This window comes from Stegostoma tigrinum, chromosome 1 (assembly GCF_030684315.1).
Source record: "Stegostoma tigrinum isolate sSteTig4 chromosome 1, sSteTig4.hap1, whole genome shotgun sequence".
NCBI classification, from domain to species: Eukaryota; Metazoa; Chordata; class Chondrichthyes; order Orectolobiformes; family Stegostomatidae; genus Stegostoma; species Stegostoma tigrinum.
In genome coordinates, this window is record NC_081354.1 from 105513925 (window position 1) to 105535470 (window position 21546).

At 41.3% G+C, this 21546-nt stretch overlaps 1 protein-coding gene across 3 annotated transcripts in view; it reads left to right on the forward strand.

Annotated features, from left to right (window-relative positions):
• slain2 (SLAIN motif family, member 2) overlaps nucleotides 1-21546 on the forward strand; it is a 61225-nt gene that overhangs the window by 12323 nt on the left and 27356 nt on the right. For 2 of the 3 annotated variants that reach the window (XM_048530772.2, XM_048530751.2), the window contains exon 2: nucleotides 11617-11777. In XM_048530772.2, coding sequence (XP_048386729.1) covers nucleotides 11617-11777 — 161 coding nt within the window. The remainder of the gene's footprint in view (nucleotides 1-11616; nucleotides 11778-21546) is intronic. The other variant, XM_048530761.2, reaches the window with a different exon arrangement.

Sequence of the window (21546 nt, forward strand, 5' to 3'; positions counted from 1 at the left end):
CAATCCAAGGAAGTTGAAACCTATTTAAGAGAAGATGAGGCAGTAATGACTGATGATGGAAGTCGGGGACCATATGAAAGCAAAAAGCATACAATGTGGTCAAGATTAGTGGGAAGGCAACGGATTGGAAAGCCTTCTTTATAAAAACAAAGGATAACTGGAGAAACTAATAAGGGAGAAGATGAAATGTGACAGTATGCCAACTAGTAACTTAAAAGAAGAAAGCAAGATGTATAAAAGGTAAAAGAGAGACACATGGGCATTAGACTGCTGGAAAACGAGGCTGGCCAAGTAATAACAGTGAACAAAGAAATGGCAGAGGAGCCCAATGGATACTTTGCATCAACTTTCACGGATAGAACACCAGAACTTTGAGAGTCATTGGGCAGAGGTGAGTGCAGTAGCCATCAGAAAGGAACAGATGCTGGGGCAGCTAAATAGGTCTGAACACAGTTAAATCATCCAGACTAGACGGACTACACACCAGAGTTCTGAAGGAGACAGCTGACGAAATTGTAGAGGCGTTGGTAGTGATTGTTCAGGAATCACTTCAGTCAGAGGGATTGGAAAATTGCAAATGAAACACCCATGTTTAATGAGAATGTGAGAGGCAGAAGACAGGGAACTATTGGCCAACCAATCTGACCTTGGTTGTTGACAAGGTTTTAGTGTCTATTATTTGGGATGAAATGCGGTGTGTTTAAAAGTGCGGAGTCAATATGGTTTTGTCAAAGGAGGTCATGCCCAACAAATCTGTTAGAATTCTTTGAGGAAGTAACAAGCAAATTAGTTAGCAGACTATTGATGTATAACCATTCCACAGTGTTGGGCTGTTCTGGAGGAGCCCTGTGGTGTTTAACTATAGGTTGTGGGGCCTGCTGTGCAGTGCACGCACTCACCATTGCGAGCAAACAACCCTTTCCACTGGCTGTTAGAAACTACCTGAGGAGACTGCTGGAGAAACTCAGCACATCTGGCAGCATCTGTGGAGAGAAAGCAGAATTGATATTTTGGGCCCAGTGACCCTTCTTCAGAACTAATGGCTCGGAAAAGGTGGTATGCTGAAGGTGGTGGTGGGTGTGAGAGAGTAATTTACGAATGGAGAGGGAGTCTAGCGAGAAGAAGAGAAACCAGGAGTTGGACAGACAAAGGAATGGATACTCGAGCCTGGGAGTTGGAAAGGTGCTAATGAGAACCATTAGTTGGGTTGGCTGAGATTAGAACAATTGATATGATGACAAGGCCTGGGATTTGAGGAGATGGGTAAAAGACAGGTAAGAAGGTGCTCGGCTTAAAATGAATGAACTCAATATTGAGTCCTGAAAGCCGCAGGGTATCCAAATGAAAACGGAGACAATGTTCTTCCAGCTTGTGCTGAGCCTTCCTGGAGCACTGCAGCAGGCCCAAGGCACACATGTTGGATAAGGAAATCAGTGCTGTATGGAAGTGGCTGTTAACCAGAAGCAGGGGAACATTTTTGTGGAAAGAACATGGATATTCCACAAAGTGGTCACCTAGTCAGCCTTTCAGCTTCCCAGTGTAAAGGAGACTACGTTGTGAGCCGCAAATACAGTAGACTAGATGAGTGAAGCGCAGATAAATCTCTATTTCACCTGGAAAGCCTGTCCGCAGCCTTGGATAGTGAGGAGGGAAGAAATAAATTGATGTGTTGCACCTTATGCAGTTACATGGGAACGTGCCATGGGGGTGTCGGGAGTTGGTCAGGATGTCCCGGAGACCCTTGATAGAAATTCCCTGTGGAAGCCTGACAAAGAAAAGGAGGGCATATGTGTCTGATTAGGCATAAATGGTGCGAGAGAAAAGAGAAGGGTTGAAGGCAGAAGTGCAGGAAATGGGTTGGACGCAGCTGAGGACACTGTCGACCAGGGAGGTCAGAAATCCTCAATTGAGGAAAACTGTGGACGTTTGATTCCCCTGCAGAAGGTGACATCATTAGATGTAACGGAGACAGAGTGGGAGAATGGGGTGGAATCTTTGCAGGAAGTGTGATGTGAGGATATATAGTTGAGGTAACTGTGGGATTCAGTGGTTTTGTTGTAGATATCGATGGCTAACATCCCAAAAATGGAAACAGATATCGAGGAAGGGATGAGTCAGAGCTGGACCAGGTGAAGGTGAGGGCAGGGTGGAAATTGGAAGCGAAAATGATCAATTTTTTAACAGTTCCAAATGAGATGGAAGCAGCACAGATGATGTTATCAATGTACTACACAGTTGTGGGGAGGAACCCCAGAGGGATTGGAACAAGGAATGCACCAGGTATCCCACAGCGACAGACATAATGAGCACCCATGTGGATACCTGTGGCCAACTTTGGATCTGAAGAAAGTGAGAGGAGTTGATGACTTTCTTCAAAGTGAAGATGAGCTCAGCCAGGCAGAGGAGGGTGCTGGCGGCTAGGAATGGTTCAGGCCTTTTCTTCAGGATCAAATGATGACCCTTAGGGTTAACCTGATGGGATTGATTGTGTAAAGCAATTGCTCGTCCATGATGAAGCAGCTGCTAGTGCCTGCAGACTAGAAATTCTGAAACTGAGTGCATCAGAAGAATCACAAATGTAAGTGGAAAAAGGAAGCAAAAAAGTAGCCGAGGTAGGAAGAGATTAGTTCTTTGGGGCAGGCAGAAACAATACGTCTGCCCACAAAATCCTGTTTTGTGGATTTTGGGATGAAGTGGCTGCAGGGGTGGAGATCACAAGATAAAATGAGATTAGTGACTGTCTTGGAGCACAGAAACTAGGAGAGGGAATGGTGCAGTGATATTTATTACTCAACTGTTAATCAGTGACCCAGGTAATGTTCCCGTGCTTGGTTTCAAATCTTGCCAACATAAATGGTTGAATTTGAATTCAGTGAAAATCTGAAATTAAGAATCTAATGATTCAATCATCATCTAATGATGACTGTGAATCCACCAACGATTGTTGGAAAAAATGTATCTGGTTCACCAAAGTCCTTTTTGGGAAGGAAACTGCCTTAATGTGGTTGATTCTTAACTCCCCTCTGGGCAATTAGAGATGTGCAATTAATGCTGGCCCAGCCTGTGACACCCTCATCCTGCGAATGAATAAAACAAGACTTATTGCATTACACATTTGGTTAGAAATCAAAATGTTTCTTTAAGCTGGACAGCAATCTGTTTGTGAACTAGATCGCTTGAGGTTTTCCTATCAAGTAATGGTGTAAGCTAGGAAGCTTCATGGGATAGCGTGAACACTGCTCAAGGCAAATTTTGTGGGCTTGGGTTTCTTCTGAGTTTTTGCCTGATACAGCAAGTGATGATTTGATTTGGGGAACCAGTGTTATCCCTGATATTTTTATATGCTCTATATCGGCATTAAGCATTAATGGTGAGCAGATGGTTACAGCTGTATTTGAGGTAGCCACTGTGAATAATCTTGTAGCATGTCAAATTGTAGGAATCAAGAAACATGTTCTGAGCAGTGAGCATAGGCTTTTGGTAGATTGTAGTAGATAATCTTGAGCAGATTTTTCAACTCATACATTGAGGAAAAGGAGCTTTCCACCATCTACAAAAGCAAAGCCAGAGATGTAATGGAATATTCCCCATGCGTGGACCTTCCAACAACACACAAACTCGATACCACCCAAGAGAGAGCAATCTGTTTGATTGGCACTTGTTTTACCACCGTAAGTATTCACCCTCCCCACCACCTGCACAGAAAGCAAGACATACGACAGAATGAAACAAAGAACTGCGGATGTTGGAGATCTGAAACAAAAACAGAAATTGCTGGCAAATCAGGTTTGGCAGCATCTTGGGAAGAAAGCAGAGTTAACTTTTCATGTCTAGTGATTTTTCATCAGAACCTAGAAAAATTTACCAAGGTTTCTTTGACAGCACCGTCCAGACTTGTGACTGCAATTCCTTGGATGAAGGCAACAGGTGGAAGGAAGCAGCATTGCCCTGCAAATTTGCTTCCAAATCTCTATCTGGAGTTGAAACTATATTGCCATTCTTTCACCATTACTGGTTCCAATTCCTGGTACTGCTGACCAGTCTTCTTGGTGTGCCAATACTACATGGACTGCAGTGGCTGAATTGCCCCCATTTCTTGATGACAGTTCGATTATACAAAAAAAATGCTGGCCTTGCCAACAACATACGCACCCTATGAATGCATATTACAAAAATCTGTTACAGTTGCAATGCACCTTCTCTTAAGAGGAGCATGTTAGCTTTAAGTCTTATAAACAAGTTACAGTCTTGGACATTTTATTGTTGCATGCAGCTGGTGAACAGTGTGGTAAATTTTGGCTGCGCAGTGCAATCATAGTATCAGCAGGCACTGTGAAAAGGAATGATGTTTGTAATTTGTTCATTGTGCAGTTAACCTATGCCCACTGTGACTCTGCCCTGGGAAATGAAAGATGAATATCTGTCAGCTGGCCTGTTCATTTGAAACAGGTGCGTTGCATCTGTATGCTCTTTCTGTCTGCATAGGATGAATCTTCATATATGTAACTTCCAGTATACTCAAGTGGATTACTGAGAGTCCACTGACAATCCTAAATTAGAAAAAACAAAATGCTTGAGTAAACTCAGCCAATATGATAGCATCTGTAGAGAAAAATGAGTTAATGTAATGAGTTTGATATGACTTCTTTACAATTTTCCACTGAATTTCTCCAGCATTTGTTTTTATTGTAGATACCCACCATCTGCATTATATTGTTGTTACCTGAATCCTAAATTGGTTGAGTGTAATTTCTTACTCATTAAGGATTATCCAGCATGAGGAGGACAATTGCAGAATCACCTCTAATGTTAGACTCTGTTTTGAAATTTTCCAAGTATAGACAGTTCTGGTCCATTTAAGTAACTTCCTTTTTGCAAACAGCTGGAGAAACGTACTATTTAATACAATCTGCTGTTTTGTTTTTGGATTAAGGCCTCTGTACCTTTATGTCTCCTGCACTGTAATTCAGATGCTGCATTACTCATTTATGTATTAGGTTTAATGTCTGTGTAATATTCTGACCAACCATAGTCAAGCTGCTTGGTTTACAAGTTAACCATGAATCACATTAATAGTGCATCCTTCTTGGCTTCTATAAGTAAGCTTCTATAGGGATATAAAAGGAAGGAGAGTCACTAAGGTGAATGTTGGCCCCTTGGCAGATGAAGCTGGGGAGTTAGTAGTGGGGAACAGGGAAATGGCAGAGATGCTTAAATCAGTACATGGCCTCAGTTTCAGAGATAATGGGAACTGCAGATGCTGGAGATTCCAAGATAATAAAATGTGAGGCTGGATGAACACAGCAGGCCAAGCTGCTTGGCCTGCTGTGTTCATCCAGCCTCACATTTTATTATCATGGCCTCAGTTTTCCATGTTAGAGGACAATAGTACCAATCCTATTGAAATGGACAAGTCAATAGAAAGGGTAGAATGTAGAACAACCAACATCGATAGGGAAAAGATACCCAAGAACCTGTTAGGATTGAAGGCAAACAAGTCGCCCGGGTCTGATGACCTACATCCCAAGGTCTTAAAGGAGGTGGCGGTGGAGATAGTGTATCCATTGATTAAAATATTCCAAAAATCCCTGGACATAGGTTTTGGTGGGTTGGAAAAGGTGTTAAATGTAACACCTTTATTCAAGAAGGGATAGAGACAATATGTGGGAAATTACAGACCAGCTAACTTAATGTCTGTTGTTGACAAAGTTTTAGAATCAATTATCAAAGAAGCAATGTCAGGAAATTTGGAAAGTGAAAATGTCAGCATGGTTTTATGAAGGGCAGATCATGTTTGACTAATTTGCTGGAGTTCTTCGAAGATGTAACACAAAAGTGGATAGTGGGGATTCTCTAGATGTAATATATCTGGACTTCTGGAAGACGTTTGATAAGGTGCCACACATAAAGCCGATTCCCAAGGTTCAATCATATGGGGTTAGGGGTAATTTATTAGCTTGGATAGATGGCTAGCTGATGGACAGAAGACAGAGAGTGGGGATAAATGAGCTTTTTAGAATGACATGAAGTAACTAATGAGGTGCACAAGTTAACATAAGACATAGGAGTGGCAGTAAGGCCATTCGGCCCATCAAGTCCACTCCGCCATTTAAATCATGGCTGATGGGCTTTTCAACTCCACTTCCCTGCACTCTCCCCGTAGCCCTTGATTCCTTGTGAGATCAAGAATTTGTCGATCTCTGCCTTGAAGGCATCTAACGTCCCGGCCTCCACTGCACTCCGTGGCAATGAATTCCATGAGCCCACCACTCTCTCTGGCTAAAGAAATGCTGTCTCCTTTCCGTTTTAAATTTACCCCCTCTAATTTTAAGGCTGTGCCCACGGGTGTAGTCTCCCCGCCTAACAGAAACAACTTCGTAGCGTCCACCCTTTCTAAGCCATACGTTATCTTATAAGTTTCTATTAGATCTCCCTTCTGAACTCTAATGAGTACAATCCCAGGATCCTTAGCCGTTCATCGTACGTTAAACCTACCATTCCAGGGATCATTCGTGTGAATCTCCGCTGGACACGCTCCAGGGCTAGTATGTCCTTCCTGAGGTGTGGGGCCCAAAATTGGACACAGTATTCTAAACGGGGCCTAACTAGAGCTTTATAAAGTCTCAGAAGCACATCGCTGCTTTTATATTCCAACCCTCTTGAGATAAATGACAACATTGCATTCCCTTTCTTAATCACGGACTCTACCTGCAAGTTAACTTTTAGAGAATCCTGGACCAGCACTCCCAGATCCCTTTGCACTTCTGCTTTACGAATTTTCTCACCATTTAGAAAATAGTCCATGCCTGTATTCTTTTTTCCAAAGTGCAAAACCTCACATTTGCTCACGTTGAATTTCATCAGCCATTTCCTGGACCACTCTCCTAAACTGTCTAAATCTTTCTGCAGCCTCCCCACCTCCTCAGTACTACCTGCCTGTCCACCTATCTTTGTATCATCGGCAAACTTTGCCAGAATACCCCCAGTCCCCCCTTCAAGATCATTAATATATAAGGTGAACAGCTGCAGCCCCAACGCTGAACCCTGCGGGACACCACTTGTTGCCATTCCGAAAGAGAGCCTTTTATCCCAACTCTCTGCCTCCTGTCAGACAGCCAATCCTCAATCCAAGCCAGTAGCTCACCTCGAACACCATGGGCCCTCACCTTGCTCAGCAGCCTCCCGTGTTTGCTTCTTGGATGCCAGCTATTACAATCTACATTAGCGATTTGGATGCAGGGATAGAAGGCTCTATAGCCAAATTTGCAGACGACACGAATAGCTAGGCTGGTAGGTAAATCACAATGAGGGAACAAGAACCTTACAAATAGATGTAAATGGGTTAGGAGACAGGGCAAAATGTGACAGATGGATAAGTATGAGGTTATGCATTTTGACCAGAAAAGTGGGAAGATAACTATTATCTGAATATGGAGAGACTTTGGGGTGCTCCAGTGCAGAGACATGTGGGTGTCCTTGTTCATGAGTTAGGAAGCTAGCATGTAGGCACAGCAGATATAAAGCAAGTGAATGAAATGTTGGTTTTTATAGCTAAAATAATAAAAGATAGCGAGTAGAAAATATTGTTGCAAGTATATAAGGCATTGGTGAGACCGCACCTAGAGTATAAAGCACGGATTTGGTTCCCTTATGTGAAGAAGGATGTAGTGGCAATTGTGGCAGTTCAAAGGAGGTTCACACAGGATTAATCCCAGAGAAGAGGAGTTTGTCATATGAGGAAAGATTGAACAGTTTAGGCCTGTACCCTATGGAATTCAGAAGAAAGCGGGGAGATCAAATTAGGATATTCAAGATGATAAAAGGCTTTTTTTTTTAAAAGGAGTGATAAAAGATATAGATGAAATAGGTTTAGAGCAGATGCTTCCTCTTGTGGGGCATTTTAGGATGAGGGGTCATAGTCTTACGATAATGTGTAGCAAATTTAAAACAGTTGCGGAGAAACTACTGCTCCCAACGGGCTGTGAATCTGTGAAATTTGCTACCCCAAGTATGGTGGATGCTGGGACAGTGAGTAAATTTAAGGAGGAGTTAGACAGATTTTTCATTGGTAATGGATTGAACGGTTATGGGGAGAAGGAACGAAAATGGGAATGAGGAGCAAATCAACCATGATCGAATGATAGGCAGTCTTCAGAGGGCCAAATAGCCTATTCTACTCCTGTATCTTGTGAACTTATGAACAGCCATACCAGTCTCAGTCCACTTGCTATCTAAGCAGCGCTCTCCTTATGTGCAATGTAAGTGTTGGTCTTGCCCTTGAATGTGACACTCTAGAAAGTACTATCTTAAAAAATGTGCTAAACTTTGGAATTGCTTGATCTGATTATCTACTAGAAATCCATGCAAGATTTTAATCAAGCTAATTCCATATCTTTCAATAGTTTTGCATAATTTACTATTGAAAAAAACTCCTTACTGGGTACCCATCATGTACAGCTGGACTTAAGATTTTATGGAAATAATGCTTGGGTTATTCTACAGTTTAAAGTACATGACTTCTAATATATAATAGTAAAGAACAAAATTTCATCTTGGTGAGGAGTTTCTCATATTTCAAATGCTTTTTGAATTATTAATTTTATCTGCCTTTTGAATTATTTAAATTTACCATTTAGAGAAAATAGCATGGAACCAATTGAGCAATTTCTTTGTTTGCACAACTTCAAATCTGACTGAAATATTTAACGATGGTTAAAAGTAAATACCTTTTAAGTAAATATGTATATATTCTAACTGGCATGTAACTTTTTGTGCAGTTTATATGGTTCTAATAATGTACATGTTTACTCAATATACCCTGACTTCCATCAACATAAAAATGCACATAGTGTAGGCCAAAACTTGGTTGAAATGCATTAACATGTTGTCCTTCCGATCCTTCCAGAAGTTGCTTTCCTATTTGTCAAACTCAGGAATAATTTCATACAAGTGTCTTGATTTGACACTCTCAAGATTAGAATAATACAGACTTTGATTTTACTGTTATTCTGTTTTATTTCTGCAAGTGTGCCTCTTCTGATGAGATCATCATCTGAAGATTAATCTGATTAAGTTGCCTTGAGTTGACTGCACTAATATTCGATGAGTTGAGTTTGGTTTTGTTAGCCAAGATTAATCAAAAAATAATATTACCCACCTTGCTACCAGATTTATATCTAGGGCAAAATTAATCATTAATCTTAAATTGTAAGATTTCTTTGTTATTATCCTGAGATCATATTTGCATTTGAAGGGAATTCTACAGTAAGGCAACCTATTTACCTGTCTACCTTTAGGAGCACTGCTTTGAACTGTCTGTCATTGAAAAGTTAGGTTATGAAATTCTGTTAATCTCTCTGCCAAATTGATTTAATTTATCTCACTAAATTAATATTATAGTTTTATGTTTTGCAATTACCCAGATTACTTTGTGCCATTATAATTAATAAGTTATTTCCCCTTTCAGTTAATATGCCTCTGCTTGTTTATACATTTTCAGGCTACAATACTGTTGCACAGTAGATGATTTTAAGCAAAAGATGCGTTGATGGTAGGTTTACTTGAATTATTAAATTGCGCAATGCATAGCATATGCATCCAGAAGACAATTCTTTTTATCAACTGACTTTGCCAAGTGATTACTATGTTTATTGGAAATCAATTGATTGTTTAATTGAATTCAATGGTCATGTTTCCAAATCCATCTTTTGGCCTTTTGAGGCTGTAGCGGTGTCCCTACCTCTGAACCAGAAGGTTCAGGTTCAAATCACACTTTTTCCAGAGCTCTGTATGGACATACCTGAATATGTTTAGAAAATATCCTATTGGCAGAAAGAAAGCAGCTGAAACTGTGGTTATAAGAAAATATGCTTCCGCAAGTAGTAGTTTGTAAGTGTTTCATACTTATTCTGTTCAATAGAAGAATATTCTATTCTCACCATCTGGTGTTCGAATGTCATTTAGTATTGAAAATGCATTGGGTTTATGTAAGTCTTTCACAAATGTTCTTTCTAGGAGCAATAAACTTTTGTTCTTCCTCTCTGCTTCATATTGCAGTAATGATTTCATAACTACACCTGCCTCATTGTTTATATAAAGCATATAATGCATGGGGCCAGGGCTTGATTCTTTTGTGAATGTTTTACATAGCATTCCCTCACATCATATTCAGTTCATTATTCCCTATAGAATGCAAGTATTCTGAAATAAGTGACCAGTTGATTTTTGATCGGGGAAAGCATGTTGAGGTCATGTAAAAAATCACCACACTGCTTTGAAAATTGTGGGGTCATCAACTCAGATTATATGCTTAAACTGAGAATTTTCTAATCCAGAGCCCAAAGCCCAGCTTGGACAAACCGACCTTTAAAGTTACCTGTATCCTGTGTTCAAAAACCTAATTTTCTTCAGACATTTAAAATACTTGAAAATATCAAGAACATCAGTGAGTGAGATCTGCCTAAATGTTGGCAAATGGTTTTGAAATTTTTAATTTGTCAGGAATGTGGTTCATACTCCAGATCTTTTGCAAGTGTCTCCCATGAAGGTGGCCTATAGGTTTAACCCCTACAATTTTAGACCATTGTTAATCCTCAAAACCAGTGTTTTGAGATTTGCAACAGATGCTGTAATGTTGCACTTGCAGTAAAGTGTATGTCTCTCTCGCTGTCACTCGCCCTTGTTCGTGCTGTCTGACTCTCGCCCCTGAACAGACCCACATATAAATCTCTGGGGTGAATTTACATTTGCAGATTTGTAATACATTTTATTTTGTTTGGAAAGTGCACAATTTGTAGACAGTCAGTGTGGCATTTTATAAATTCCTACTTTGGAAATAAAACCAGTCTGGCTCCCAGTTGAAACATAGACAGATTCTAAACCAGGCTTCACACCTAAAATTTCACTTGCATGGTTCTAGTTCTGCTGATTTTTATTTTAATTACTGATGGCCTTGATATTGTGATTTTTATTAATTACTCCAAAATTGTTTTTCAAAACAGTTAAGTATGGGTTGCTGGATAAGACCATGTAGAATTGAGAAAGCAGTGGTATTTTGTAACGATGTTTCACCTTCGTTCTGAAGGGCAGTGTGGAAATGTGCATATTGACACAATTTCGCATTTTTTAGTTTAGGCTTCAAATCTTGGTAGAGTTTTTATTTTCTGTTTTACAAGTTTTAACTTGCTTTACAGAGGAACCATTCTTATTACTTTTGAAGAGGGCAAAACAGGTTGGAGCATAATAGTAACTGCATTTATGCTACTTTAAATCTGTCCATAATGAAGAAAGAATATAGCTTTTTTTTTTGTAAAAGGATCAGGACAAGCCAAAACACTTCACAGGCTATTTCAAATACTTACTATTGTAATGTAGTAAAACGCAGCAGTCAATTTGTGTGTTGAAGATGAGAAGAGTATTGGATAAGCCCAGTAACTTAATAAAACAGCAGTTAGTATATAAGGTATATTGATTTATCCATCAAAATTGTTTTTAAAACACTTGAGGGAAGGTAATGGGAAAGACAATAAAACCAGTGGACCTGATGATATATTGTGGTGAAGAAAGATTGCCAGCCATCTAATTAATCCAGCAAATATTTTTTCTTTTCAACTATAGGTTGTACACGTCACCAAAGAGGTTGCCAACCCCTGTTCAAAAGGCTTTTAGTCCATTGCAGTGGTGCAGACAAGTGCTGGATCATCCAAATTCAGAAATGGAAACAGCAAAAAAGTCATTGATACATAGGCTTGATCAAACATTGGCAGGTAACAAATCAGGTACCTTCACTGTTTTAGTGGAAATTTTTAATTTGATGTCAGAAATAATTTCTGACAGTGTTCAGACCTTTTTTATTCAAACTGGAACTTATTATTTTACACCTTTTCAAGTATTTGATTGCTTTCAAGTGTGGGTAAAAATGTACATTGCCTAATGTTTCCAAATTTGAAAACATTGCATTTTATTAATTTTGCAGTATAATAGTCAAAACATTTTTCCCTGTGATTATTTTTTTGCTATTTAAGGATGCATTTTTTAATTCTTATGGTTGCCTTTATTAGGTGATCAGACATGTAGTAACAGTACTTTTTGTATTCATGTGGAGGTATGGTATTTGAATACTGCCAGAAGCCTAATTAGAGGAAATCAACAATACCCATCATCATCATCATTACCGCTCTGTTAAACTTACAGCCACACTTGCAAGGAAAGCAGAATTTCAAGACATGGTATTTAAGTTGGCACTACTAAACAGGCAGAAGTTATCAACAAATGCTTCTTTTGAAAAATAATTGACAGACCTATACACAAAGCCATTATCTTAAATAACTTTGACTTCATTGCTGAACCAAGTGAGCAACAGCACATATATACTTTGGGAAATGTGCCAGATATGTTGCAAGATAGGATCTTCATGTCTATTTCTGATGATCAGTGTAATCAGCCTGTTTTAGGTAATGGTATTCTGACTTTGCATTAAGCTGTAGTCCAAAATAACTTCACTATTTTTCTGTGATTGCTGAATCTCATCTGGGGGAAAGAAATTTAGTCAGTAAACAATACCATGGTGCCGGAGATAGTTACGTACTGCATCTTCAAAATGAGCTAACTCATTTCTGTTTCTGGAAACTGTTAATGTCTTGATAAGTTGCTCAATTATGTACTTTGGTCACTATCAATATGAGAAAATGTATTTGACTATACTAGTTACGAGCAATGGGTATGCAATGTCTTCAAGCCCAAAAAGTAATCTAGGTGATGGAGTGGAGCTTTTTGAATGTATTCAAGATTTAATGACTAATTATTTCAGCAAGGTGATAAGTAGGATCCTCTCATTTTTCTCAATAATATTTGCAGTTTATGCCTTTAAGGCATAATTAAATCAAAGAAGTCCTTGTGCTCATGTTTGTGTTACCCAAGGTGGCTTACCTATTTGTTGTAACCAGTATATTGAGAGCTGTGGGAATGTTGGTTTAATTTCAAGTGTTTGAATTTTTGTTCTCTTGATTGTGTAGCACAGATTATAACCTCATGGAAATGCAAAGAACATTCTCACATTGGTAGAAACACATTTACACTGCCTTCTGCAATATTTTTCAAACCCAGCATTGAATCTGATGCCTGTTGTTGACCTTAAAATGAAGTTTAACTCAGCGAGCCTGCAATAAACAAGTTGCAGTACAAAGGAGGTCCATCATTCGAATGACTGACTGTGTTGTTTGACTGTCCATGTAGTTCCATAATGCAGAAAATGATTCATATCAAGTATTTGTACACTGAGAAAGTCTGCTGACACCTCCCAAAAATCGCTGTCAGTACTCGTGCTAGCACTGCCAATGATACCATTCTGTCCTGTTTGCTCATATTTGTTGTACTTTGTAGGAGCCGCCATGGTTTTTATTTATTGGCAGAGTGTTTCATGAAGTGCGCCTGTGCACAAGTTGCACATGCACAGTGAAGCTGTTGGGGTGTCAGCAGACACAGCCCTTTTCAATTCTCTTTTTAAAATTATTATGCAGTTTGCTTCCACTATACTTTGAATCAATGCTTTCAGATACCATCTCTCTTTTATTTTATTTTCCCTTCTCGTATTCAGGTCTTTTGCCAATCATTGATTCTGTCACTCTTATTACTGTCCCTTCTGCTGCCAAAAATGGTTTATCCTTTCTACTGTATCAAGATATCTCCAGGATATTGAACTCCTTCAAATTTCTCCTTTGTATTCTGTACAGTCAGGATATAACCTGGGTTCTCTCATCTCTCTCTGTATGGTTTTCACTGTGACACTGAAGTAGTTTTCCCACCAATCTGTGTGCAGAACTGGCTGTGAGAATCCAAGCATGTTAATCAGTCTTTCATAAAGATTTAGCTCAAATTCCTTGCTTTTAAACTCATCCCTATCTTTGTGAAGCTAGAGCTCCTATATGACCTGGAATAATTTTCTCAACTTGTCAACATCTAAGACTTGTGTACGTAATTCCCAATATCTGATCCAGCTCCAATTAAAATTATACTGTAATTCATACTGCCATTCCACGTTTTTTGCATTAAAATGACTTGGTATAAAACTTTTCTATATTTTATCTAATATGTGTCTGCCCATTTTGCTATTCTGTTTGTCCTCCAAGAATCCTGTTATTAGATTAGATTAGATTCCCTGCAGAATGGAAACAGGTCCTTCGGCCCAACAAGTCCACACTGTCCCTTTAGAGCATCCCACCCAGACCCATCCCCCTATAACCCACACACCCCTGAACACTACGGGCAATTTAACATGGCTGATCCACCCAGCCTGCACACCTTTGGACTGTGGGAGGAAACCGGAGCACCTGGAGGAAACCCACGCAGACAACGGGGAGAATGTGCAAACTCCGCACACAGTTACCCGAGGCTGGAATCGAACCCGGGTCCCTGGGCTGTGAGGCTGCAGTGCTAACCGCTTAGCCACCGTGCTGTCATTATCCTTTACATTTTAAAATTTTGAGTCTAATGAAAATTTGAAATTCTATTCCACTCATTGCATTTATTTAGGTTTGTATCTATTATTTCTACTGATTCATAAATAGCAGCAGCCCCAATGCTGACACTTGGGAGCACCACTGCACACTTCTGTATAATTTGTAACATACGAAAGAGGAGTAGGAGTAGATCATTTGGCCCTTTGCATTTGTTCCAGCATTCAGTAAAATCGTGACTACTCTGTTTGTGTTTCGATTTCTACATTCCCAAGTACCACGTAACCCCCACTTCACCTGCCTAGGAAGGTGCTATCCACCACTATTTTAAAAATATTCAGTTACCATTCCAAAATTCTAAACAATCATGGAGGGGGAATAAAATGTAATTATCACTTGACAAAAAATGGAAGGGACAGTAAAGGAGTGAAAGATTGAGAGTTTGCCTGAACCTGATGGGATGCCTCCTCGGATATTAAAAGATGTAGCTGGAGATAGGGAATGCGGTGGCAGTTATCTTCCAAGAATCCTAATATTCTGGTCAAATCCTAGAGGCTTGGAAAGCTGCCAGTATAACAAAGGGGTGGATAATGGCAAACCAGGGAGGAAGAAAAGCTGCTAATTGGACCATGAGTAAGTGAAAATGAGTTGGCTGTGCTGAAGCAGCCTAACTTATGACAGTGCCTGGGGTTTGAATGTGAATAAAGGACATGGAGGAAGGCTGTCAGCGCTGAAGGGTATTAACTCTGCTTTCTCTCCATAGATGCTGTCAAACTTCATGTTAAATCTATGTAGGATTGCTAGTATCTCTATGGCATGCAGCAATCTCCAGACTTTGGTTCTCACTGCATCTTTGAGATCTGTATTCAGTGCCGCTCATTGCCACATGCACACTCTCAATCTCTCTATCTCCATCAGCACCGTCTTGTACTATCTCGGAGCTATCCTGATCCCCATCCAGTTCTAATCTAGCGGATTTGATGTTCTAACAGAAACAACTTCTCTATGTCTCGGGCATGAAGAAATGCAAGCTGCAAACTGTCCTGGAAAATTTCACCCTGTCCCTCCCTGTGTCTTCATCCTTCCTCCTAAATCCACCTTGTATCAAGTGTAACTATCTCTTCTAACCTTGCAGTGTACACTGAAAGTTGAGGAGTCAGCTTTATTTTTCTGTGCCTGACCTCAATGACTTTCCGATGTGCCTTCCATCAAATTCATGCCTGTGCCCGTTTAGAGTCAGTGTCAGAGAGCTGTACGGCATGGAAACGGACTCTTTAGTCCAATTCATCCATGCCGACCAGATATCTTATTTAAAAACTGGGCCCATTTGCCAGCATTTGGCCTATATCCTTCTAAAACCTTCCTATTCTGTGCCCATCAAGATGCCTTTTTAACATTGTGATGGTATTCACTTCCAGCATAACCAATAAATCATGTCTAAGCTCCGCAGTTCTGCCACATCCAGTCATGAATGGTGGTAGACAATTTAAACAACTCACTGGAGGAGGAGGCTGCACAAATATCCCCATCCTCAATGGTGGAAGTGCCCAGCACATCAGTGCAAAAGATAAGGCTGAAGCATTCGCAGCAACCTTCAGCCAGAAGTACCAAATGGATGACTCATCTCGGCCTCCACCAGTGGTCCCCAGCATTATAGATACCAGTCTTCAGCTAATTTGATTCATTCAAAGAGCAAAGAAAATAACAGCAGAGGAACAGGCCCGTCGGCCCTCCAAGCCTGCGCCGATCGAGATCCTCTGTCTAACCTGTCATCTATTTTCTAAGGGTCTGTGTCCATTTGCTCCCTGCCCATCCATGTACCTGTCCAGATATATCTTAAAAGACGCTAATATGTCTGTGTCTACCACCTCCACTGGCAACGCGTTCCAGGCACCCACCACCCTCTGTGTAAAGAACTTTCCACGCATATCTCCCTTAAACTTTCCTCCTCTCACTTTGAACTCATGACCCCTGATAATTGAGTCCCTCACTCTTGGGAGGGGGGGAAAAAAACTTCTTGCTATCCACCCTGTCTATACCCCTCATGATTTTGTAAACCTCAATCAGGTCCCCCCGCCCCCTCCATCTCTGTCTTTCTAATGAAAATAATCCTAATCTACTCAGCCTCTCTTCACAGCTAGCACCCTCCATACCAGACAATGTCCTGGTGAACCTCCTCTGCATCCTCTCCAAAGCATCCACATCCTTTTGGTAATGTGGCGATCAGAACTGCACACAGTACTCTAAATGTGGCCGAACCAAAGCCTTATACAACTGTAACATCACCTGCCAACTCATGTACTCAATACCCCGTCCAATGAAGGAAAGAAATTCCACATGAGATCAAGAAACGCTTGGAGACGCTGGAAACTGCAAAGGCTACAGACTCTGAAAACATTCCAGCAATGGCACTGAAGACTCGTGTTCCAGAACTTGTTCTCTCCTCCCCCGCCCCAAGCCAATCTGTTCAAGTACAGTTACACCACTGGTATCTACCTGGCAGCAATGGGGAGGTAATGGCCTTGTGGTATTATCACTGAACTGTTAACCCAAAGACCCAGGTAATGTTCTGGGGATCCATGTTTGAATCCCATGGCAAGGATGGTGGAATTTGAATTCAATAAATATCTGGAATTAAGAATCTAATGATGACCGTGAATCCATTGCTAATTGTCAGAAAAAGCTCATCTAGTTCTCTAAGGCCCTTTTAGGGAAGGAATTTGCCATACTCACCTGGTCTGGCCTACATGTGATTCCAGACCAACAGCAACGTGGTTGACTCTTAACTACCTACATGTGATTCCAGACCCACAGCAACGTGGTTGACTCTTAACTACCCTCTGGGCAATTAGGGATGGGCAATAAATGCTGCCTGGCCAGTGATGCCCTCATCCCATTGAATGAATAAAGAATGTGGAAAATTGCCAAAGTACATCCGGTATACACAAAGCAAGCCAAATCCAACGTGGTCAATTACCACTCCATCAGTCTACTCAATCATCAGTAAAGTGATGGAGGGTGTTATCAACAGTGCTATCAAGCAGCGCCTGCCCAGTGATGCCCAGTTTGGATTCCGCCAAGGCCACTTGGCTCCTGACCTCATTACAGCCTTGGTTCAAACATGAGCAATAAGGTCAGAAGTGGGGATGTTTGAACAATGTTCAGCACCATTCATGATCCTCCAATACTAAAGCAGTCTGTGTTCAAATGTAACAAGATCTGGACACTATCCAGGCTTGGGCTGACTAGTGGCAAGTGACATTCATGCCACACAAATGCCAGGCTATGACCATCACCAATAAGAGAAAATCTAACCACCGCCCCATGACATTCAATGGTGTTACCATCACTGAATCCCCCCCGTCAACATCCTGGGGGTTATCATTGACCAGAAACTCAACTGGACTTACCACATAGACACTGGCTACAACATCAGGTCAGAAGCTAGGAATACTGCGGCGAGTAACTCATCTCCTGACTCCTCAAAGCCTGTCCGCGATCTACAAGATACAAGTCAGGAGTGTGATGGAATACTCCCCACTTGCCTGGATGGTTGAAGCCCCAACAATACTCGAAGCTGGACAACATCCAGGACAAAGCAGCCCACTTGATTGGAACTACATCTACAAGCATCAACTCCGTCCACCACCAATACTCAATAGCAGCAGTGTGTGCTGTCTACAAGATGCATTGCAGAAATTCATCAAAGATTTTCAGACAACCTCCAAACCCATGACCACTTGTATCTCGAAGGACAAGGGCAGCAGACATATGGGAACACACACCTTCACTTTCCCCTCCAAGCCACTCACTATCCTGACTTGGAAATATATTGCCGTTTTTTCCGCTTTTGCTGTGTAAAATCCTGGAATTCCCTCAAAGGCATTGTGGGTCAACCTACAGTAGGAGGACTGCAACGGTTCAAGAAGGCAGCTCGCCACTATACCTTCTCAAAGGCAACTAGGAATGGGCAAGAAATGCTGGCCAGCCAGCGACGTACACGTTCCACAAATGAATAAAAGTAATCTTATGACAGATCATTCCACACATGCACTGCCCTCTGCATGAAAAAGTTGCCCCTTGTATCCCTCTTAAATCTATCCTCTCTCACCAAAACCTGTGCCTTCTCGTTTTGGACTCCGCTACCCTGGGAATGGACCTTGGCTATTCACCCTATCAATGCTTCTTTGAACAAGAGTCCCTTCCCCCTCCCATAGTCCCTTTCAACACTCAGCCTTCATCTGGACCCTTCCTTCTGGCCTTTTAACTGCACTCAACTTGTTTGTTAAGAACTGTCGACCTAACATTGCCTCAATTTCTCTGCCCTCTCCCATTCAAATCTTTCTCCCTCTGAACTCACTGTTTTTTGTGCTTTCAGATCTAACCCTGACTAATCAAGCCTGCTGATGAGTGGTGCTATTGTTGTCTGGCATACTGACCTCAACGCTGCAGAGGCTGAGCACCAGCTCTGTGACGCCACCTCCTGTTTTCCCCCTAGACTATGATCCCACTGTCAAACATCAGGGGACTGTATCAATACTTAGCAATAATCATCTCATCTGAGGGTTGTTCTCCCCCCACCCCACAACCCAGCACACCCCACTTCTATCTTCCAAAAATCCACAAACAGAATTGCCCAGGCAGATTCACTGTTTCTGTCTGCGCTTGCCCCATGGAACTTGTTTCTTCCTACCTTAAGTTGATTTTCTTTTTCTCGTTGCCCAGTCTCTTTCCACTTGGATCCACGCTTCTTGCAATGCTTTACATCAGTGTGAAAATTCCCAATTTGTGGGCATTAGCTGCTGCCTCTTCACTTTGGATGTGCAAACCCACTATACTTTAGGGCTCTCCAGTAACTGGCAATCACCTGGATTCTACATTGTCACTCATTGCTTCCCATAAGAATTTCATTTCATCTGAGTTTCTGTGTCTCCATTGCATCTATTCTGATGTCACCTTCTGCAGAGGTGCTGCCGCCGGACATATTCCCCGCTCCAATCCTCATAGCACCTGCCTATACATTCACAGAAGGGCAACATTTTCCTGTTTGTCTCCCTCCTTTCTACCCAAGCCTCCACATATGCCTTCCAGATGAAGCAGCGATTTACCTGCACCACTCAATCTGACTATTGTATTTGCTGCTGACAACGTGGTTTCCTCTACACCAAGGAGGCAAAATACAGACTGGGTGACCACTTGGTGGAACGCCTACTTTCTGTCTGGAAAAATGTCTGAGCTTCTAGTTGCCTGCCGCTTCATACCACCCTCGTCAACATTTGGGGTCTGTAGCCTTTGATACTTGATATTGAGTCAGTAATATTAGAGCTCAACACCTTCTGTGTCCTTTACCTGCTTTCACACCCCAGGCCCTTTTCTTAACGTGGCTGCTTTCAGCACAGCCAACTTAATTTCACCTATTCATGCTCCCCATTTTCAGCTTTTCTTCCTCCCTAGCTTACTATCTGCCCTCCCCATAGTCTGCCTAACTTCAGTTCTAAAGAAGGGACTCAAAATCTTAATTCTGCTTTCTTTCAATGCTGACAGACCAGCTGAGTTTCTCCAGCTATTTCTGTTTTTGTGCAAGGCATTTGTGCATTATGAGACTTCACCTCCAGTATTGCATACAGTTTTGGCCCCTTTACATGGAAGGATGTAGTTGTATTGGAGGCAGTTCTGAGGAGTTGTACTCACTTGGTTCCGGAGAAGAGTGATTTGCTTTATGGTAAGAGATGGTGGAGTTTAAGCCTATGTTCTGTGGCATTCAGAAGAATTAGAGGAGATCTCAATTGTAGTATATAAGATGCTAAAGGGGATTCACAAAGCAGATGTAGAAAGGAGGTTTCCTCATGGAACAATCTAGAATAAGTTATCATGGTTTTGGGTTGAAGGGTGGCAGATCTAAAACAGATGAGAAATTACTTAAATGGTTGTGAATCAATAGAATTCACTACCCCAGTGTGTGGTGGATGCTGGGATGTTGGGTAAATTTAAGTGGACATAGACACATTTTTAATTGTTGGTTGAAGGGTTATGCAGAGCAGACAGGAATGTGGAGTTGAGGCCAAGTTGAGATCAGCCATGAAATGACAGCACGCTCCAGGGCTTGAATTCTACTCCTGCTCCTAGTTCTTGTGTTCTTATAGTTTTGCTAGTACTTCACACTAGTGATAGTTACTGAAGTTTCTTTCCTCCTTTTACCCTTTGATAAAGATTCTGGATAATTTCTTCCACTGCGAAAATTGCAAATTGTTAATTCAACTCTCCTGCCGTATTCTGGTTCCTCGTTATTATTTCAGCAGTCTGATTCTCTTAGAGTCCTATATTCATTTTGACCTCTCGCCTGCTTCTTGTGTGTTTAAAGAAGCTCCAATTGTAGGTCTGTGTCTCATAATTCAGCCATGTCTTCGGGTGAAGCCAATCGGTTGCAGGGAACATGTCGGACTTGAGTTTTCTCAGCTTATTTTTCCTGAGGATTATAATTGTTTGAAGTTCGCCCTTTATTTGCTTTGTGCTGATCTGAATCTTGTTTTCAGATTTTTGTTTTGGGGAAAGGCTGTTTAGTATTATGCTGTTCATGCTGTGAGCAAGTGTTTTGTTTCTTTACTACAGCCATTACTATTCTGTTTCATTCACTTTTGTTCCATGACATTTTCATCAGTTAATCTCACCTGCTTTCTACCCAATCCCAGAAGTTGCCTTATATTCTTCCTAGCCTTGCCCCTTTTGAAAGTACAAAATTTATCCTCACAACCTTCCTTAGGCTCTGAAGGAGATTCATTTTACACTTGAAATGTTGACGCTTTCGCTTTCCACAGATGCTGCCCGATATGCTGAGTCTTTCCAACATCCTAGATAATAAAGTGTGAAGCTGGATGAACACAGCAGGCCAAGCAGCATCTCAGGAGCACAAAAGCTGACGTTTCAGGCCTAGACCCTCCTTCAGAGTGGGGGATGGGGAGAGGGTTCTGGAATAAATAGGGAGAGAGGGGGAGGCGGACCGAAGATGTAGCAAAAAGAAGATAGGTGGAGAGGAGAGTATAGGTAGGGAGGGGATAGGTCAGTCCAGGGAAGATGGACAGGTCAAGGAGGTGGG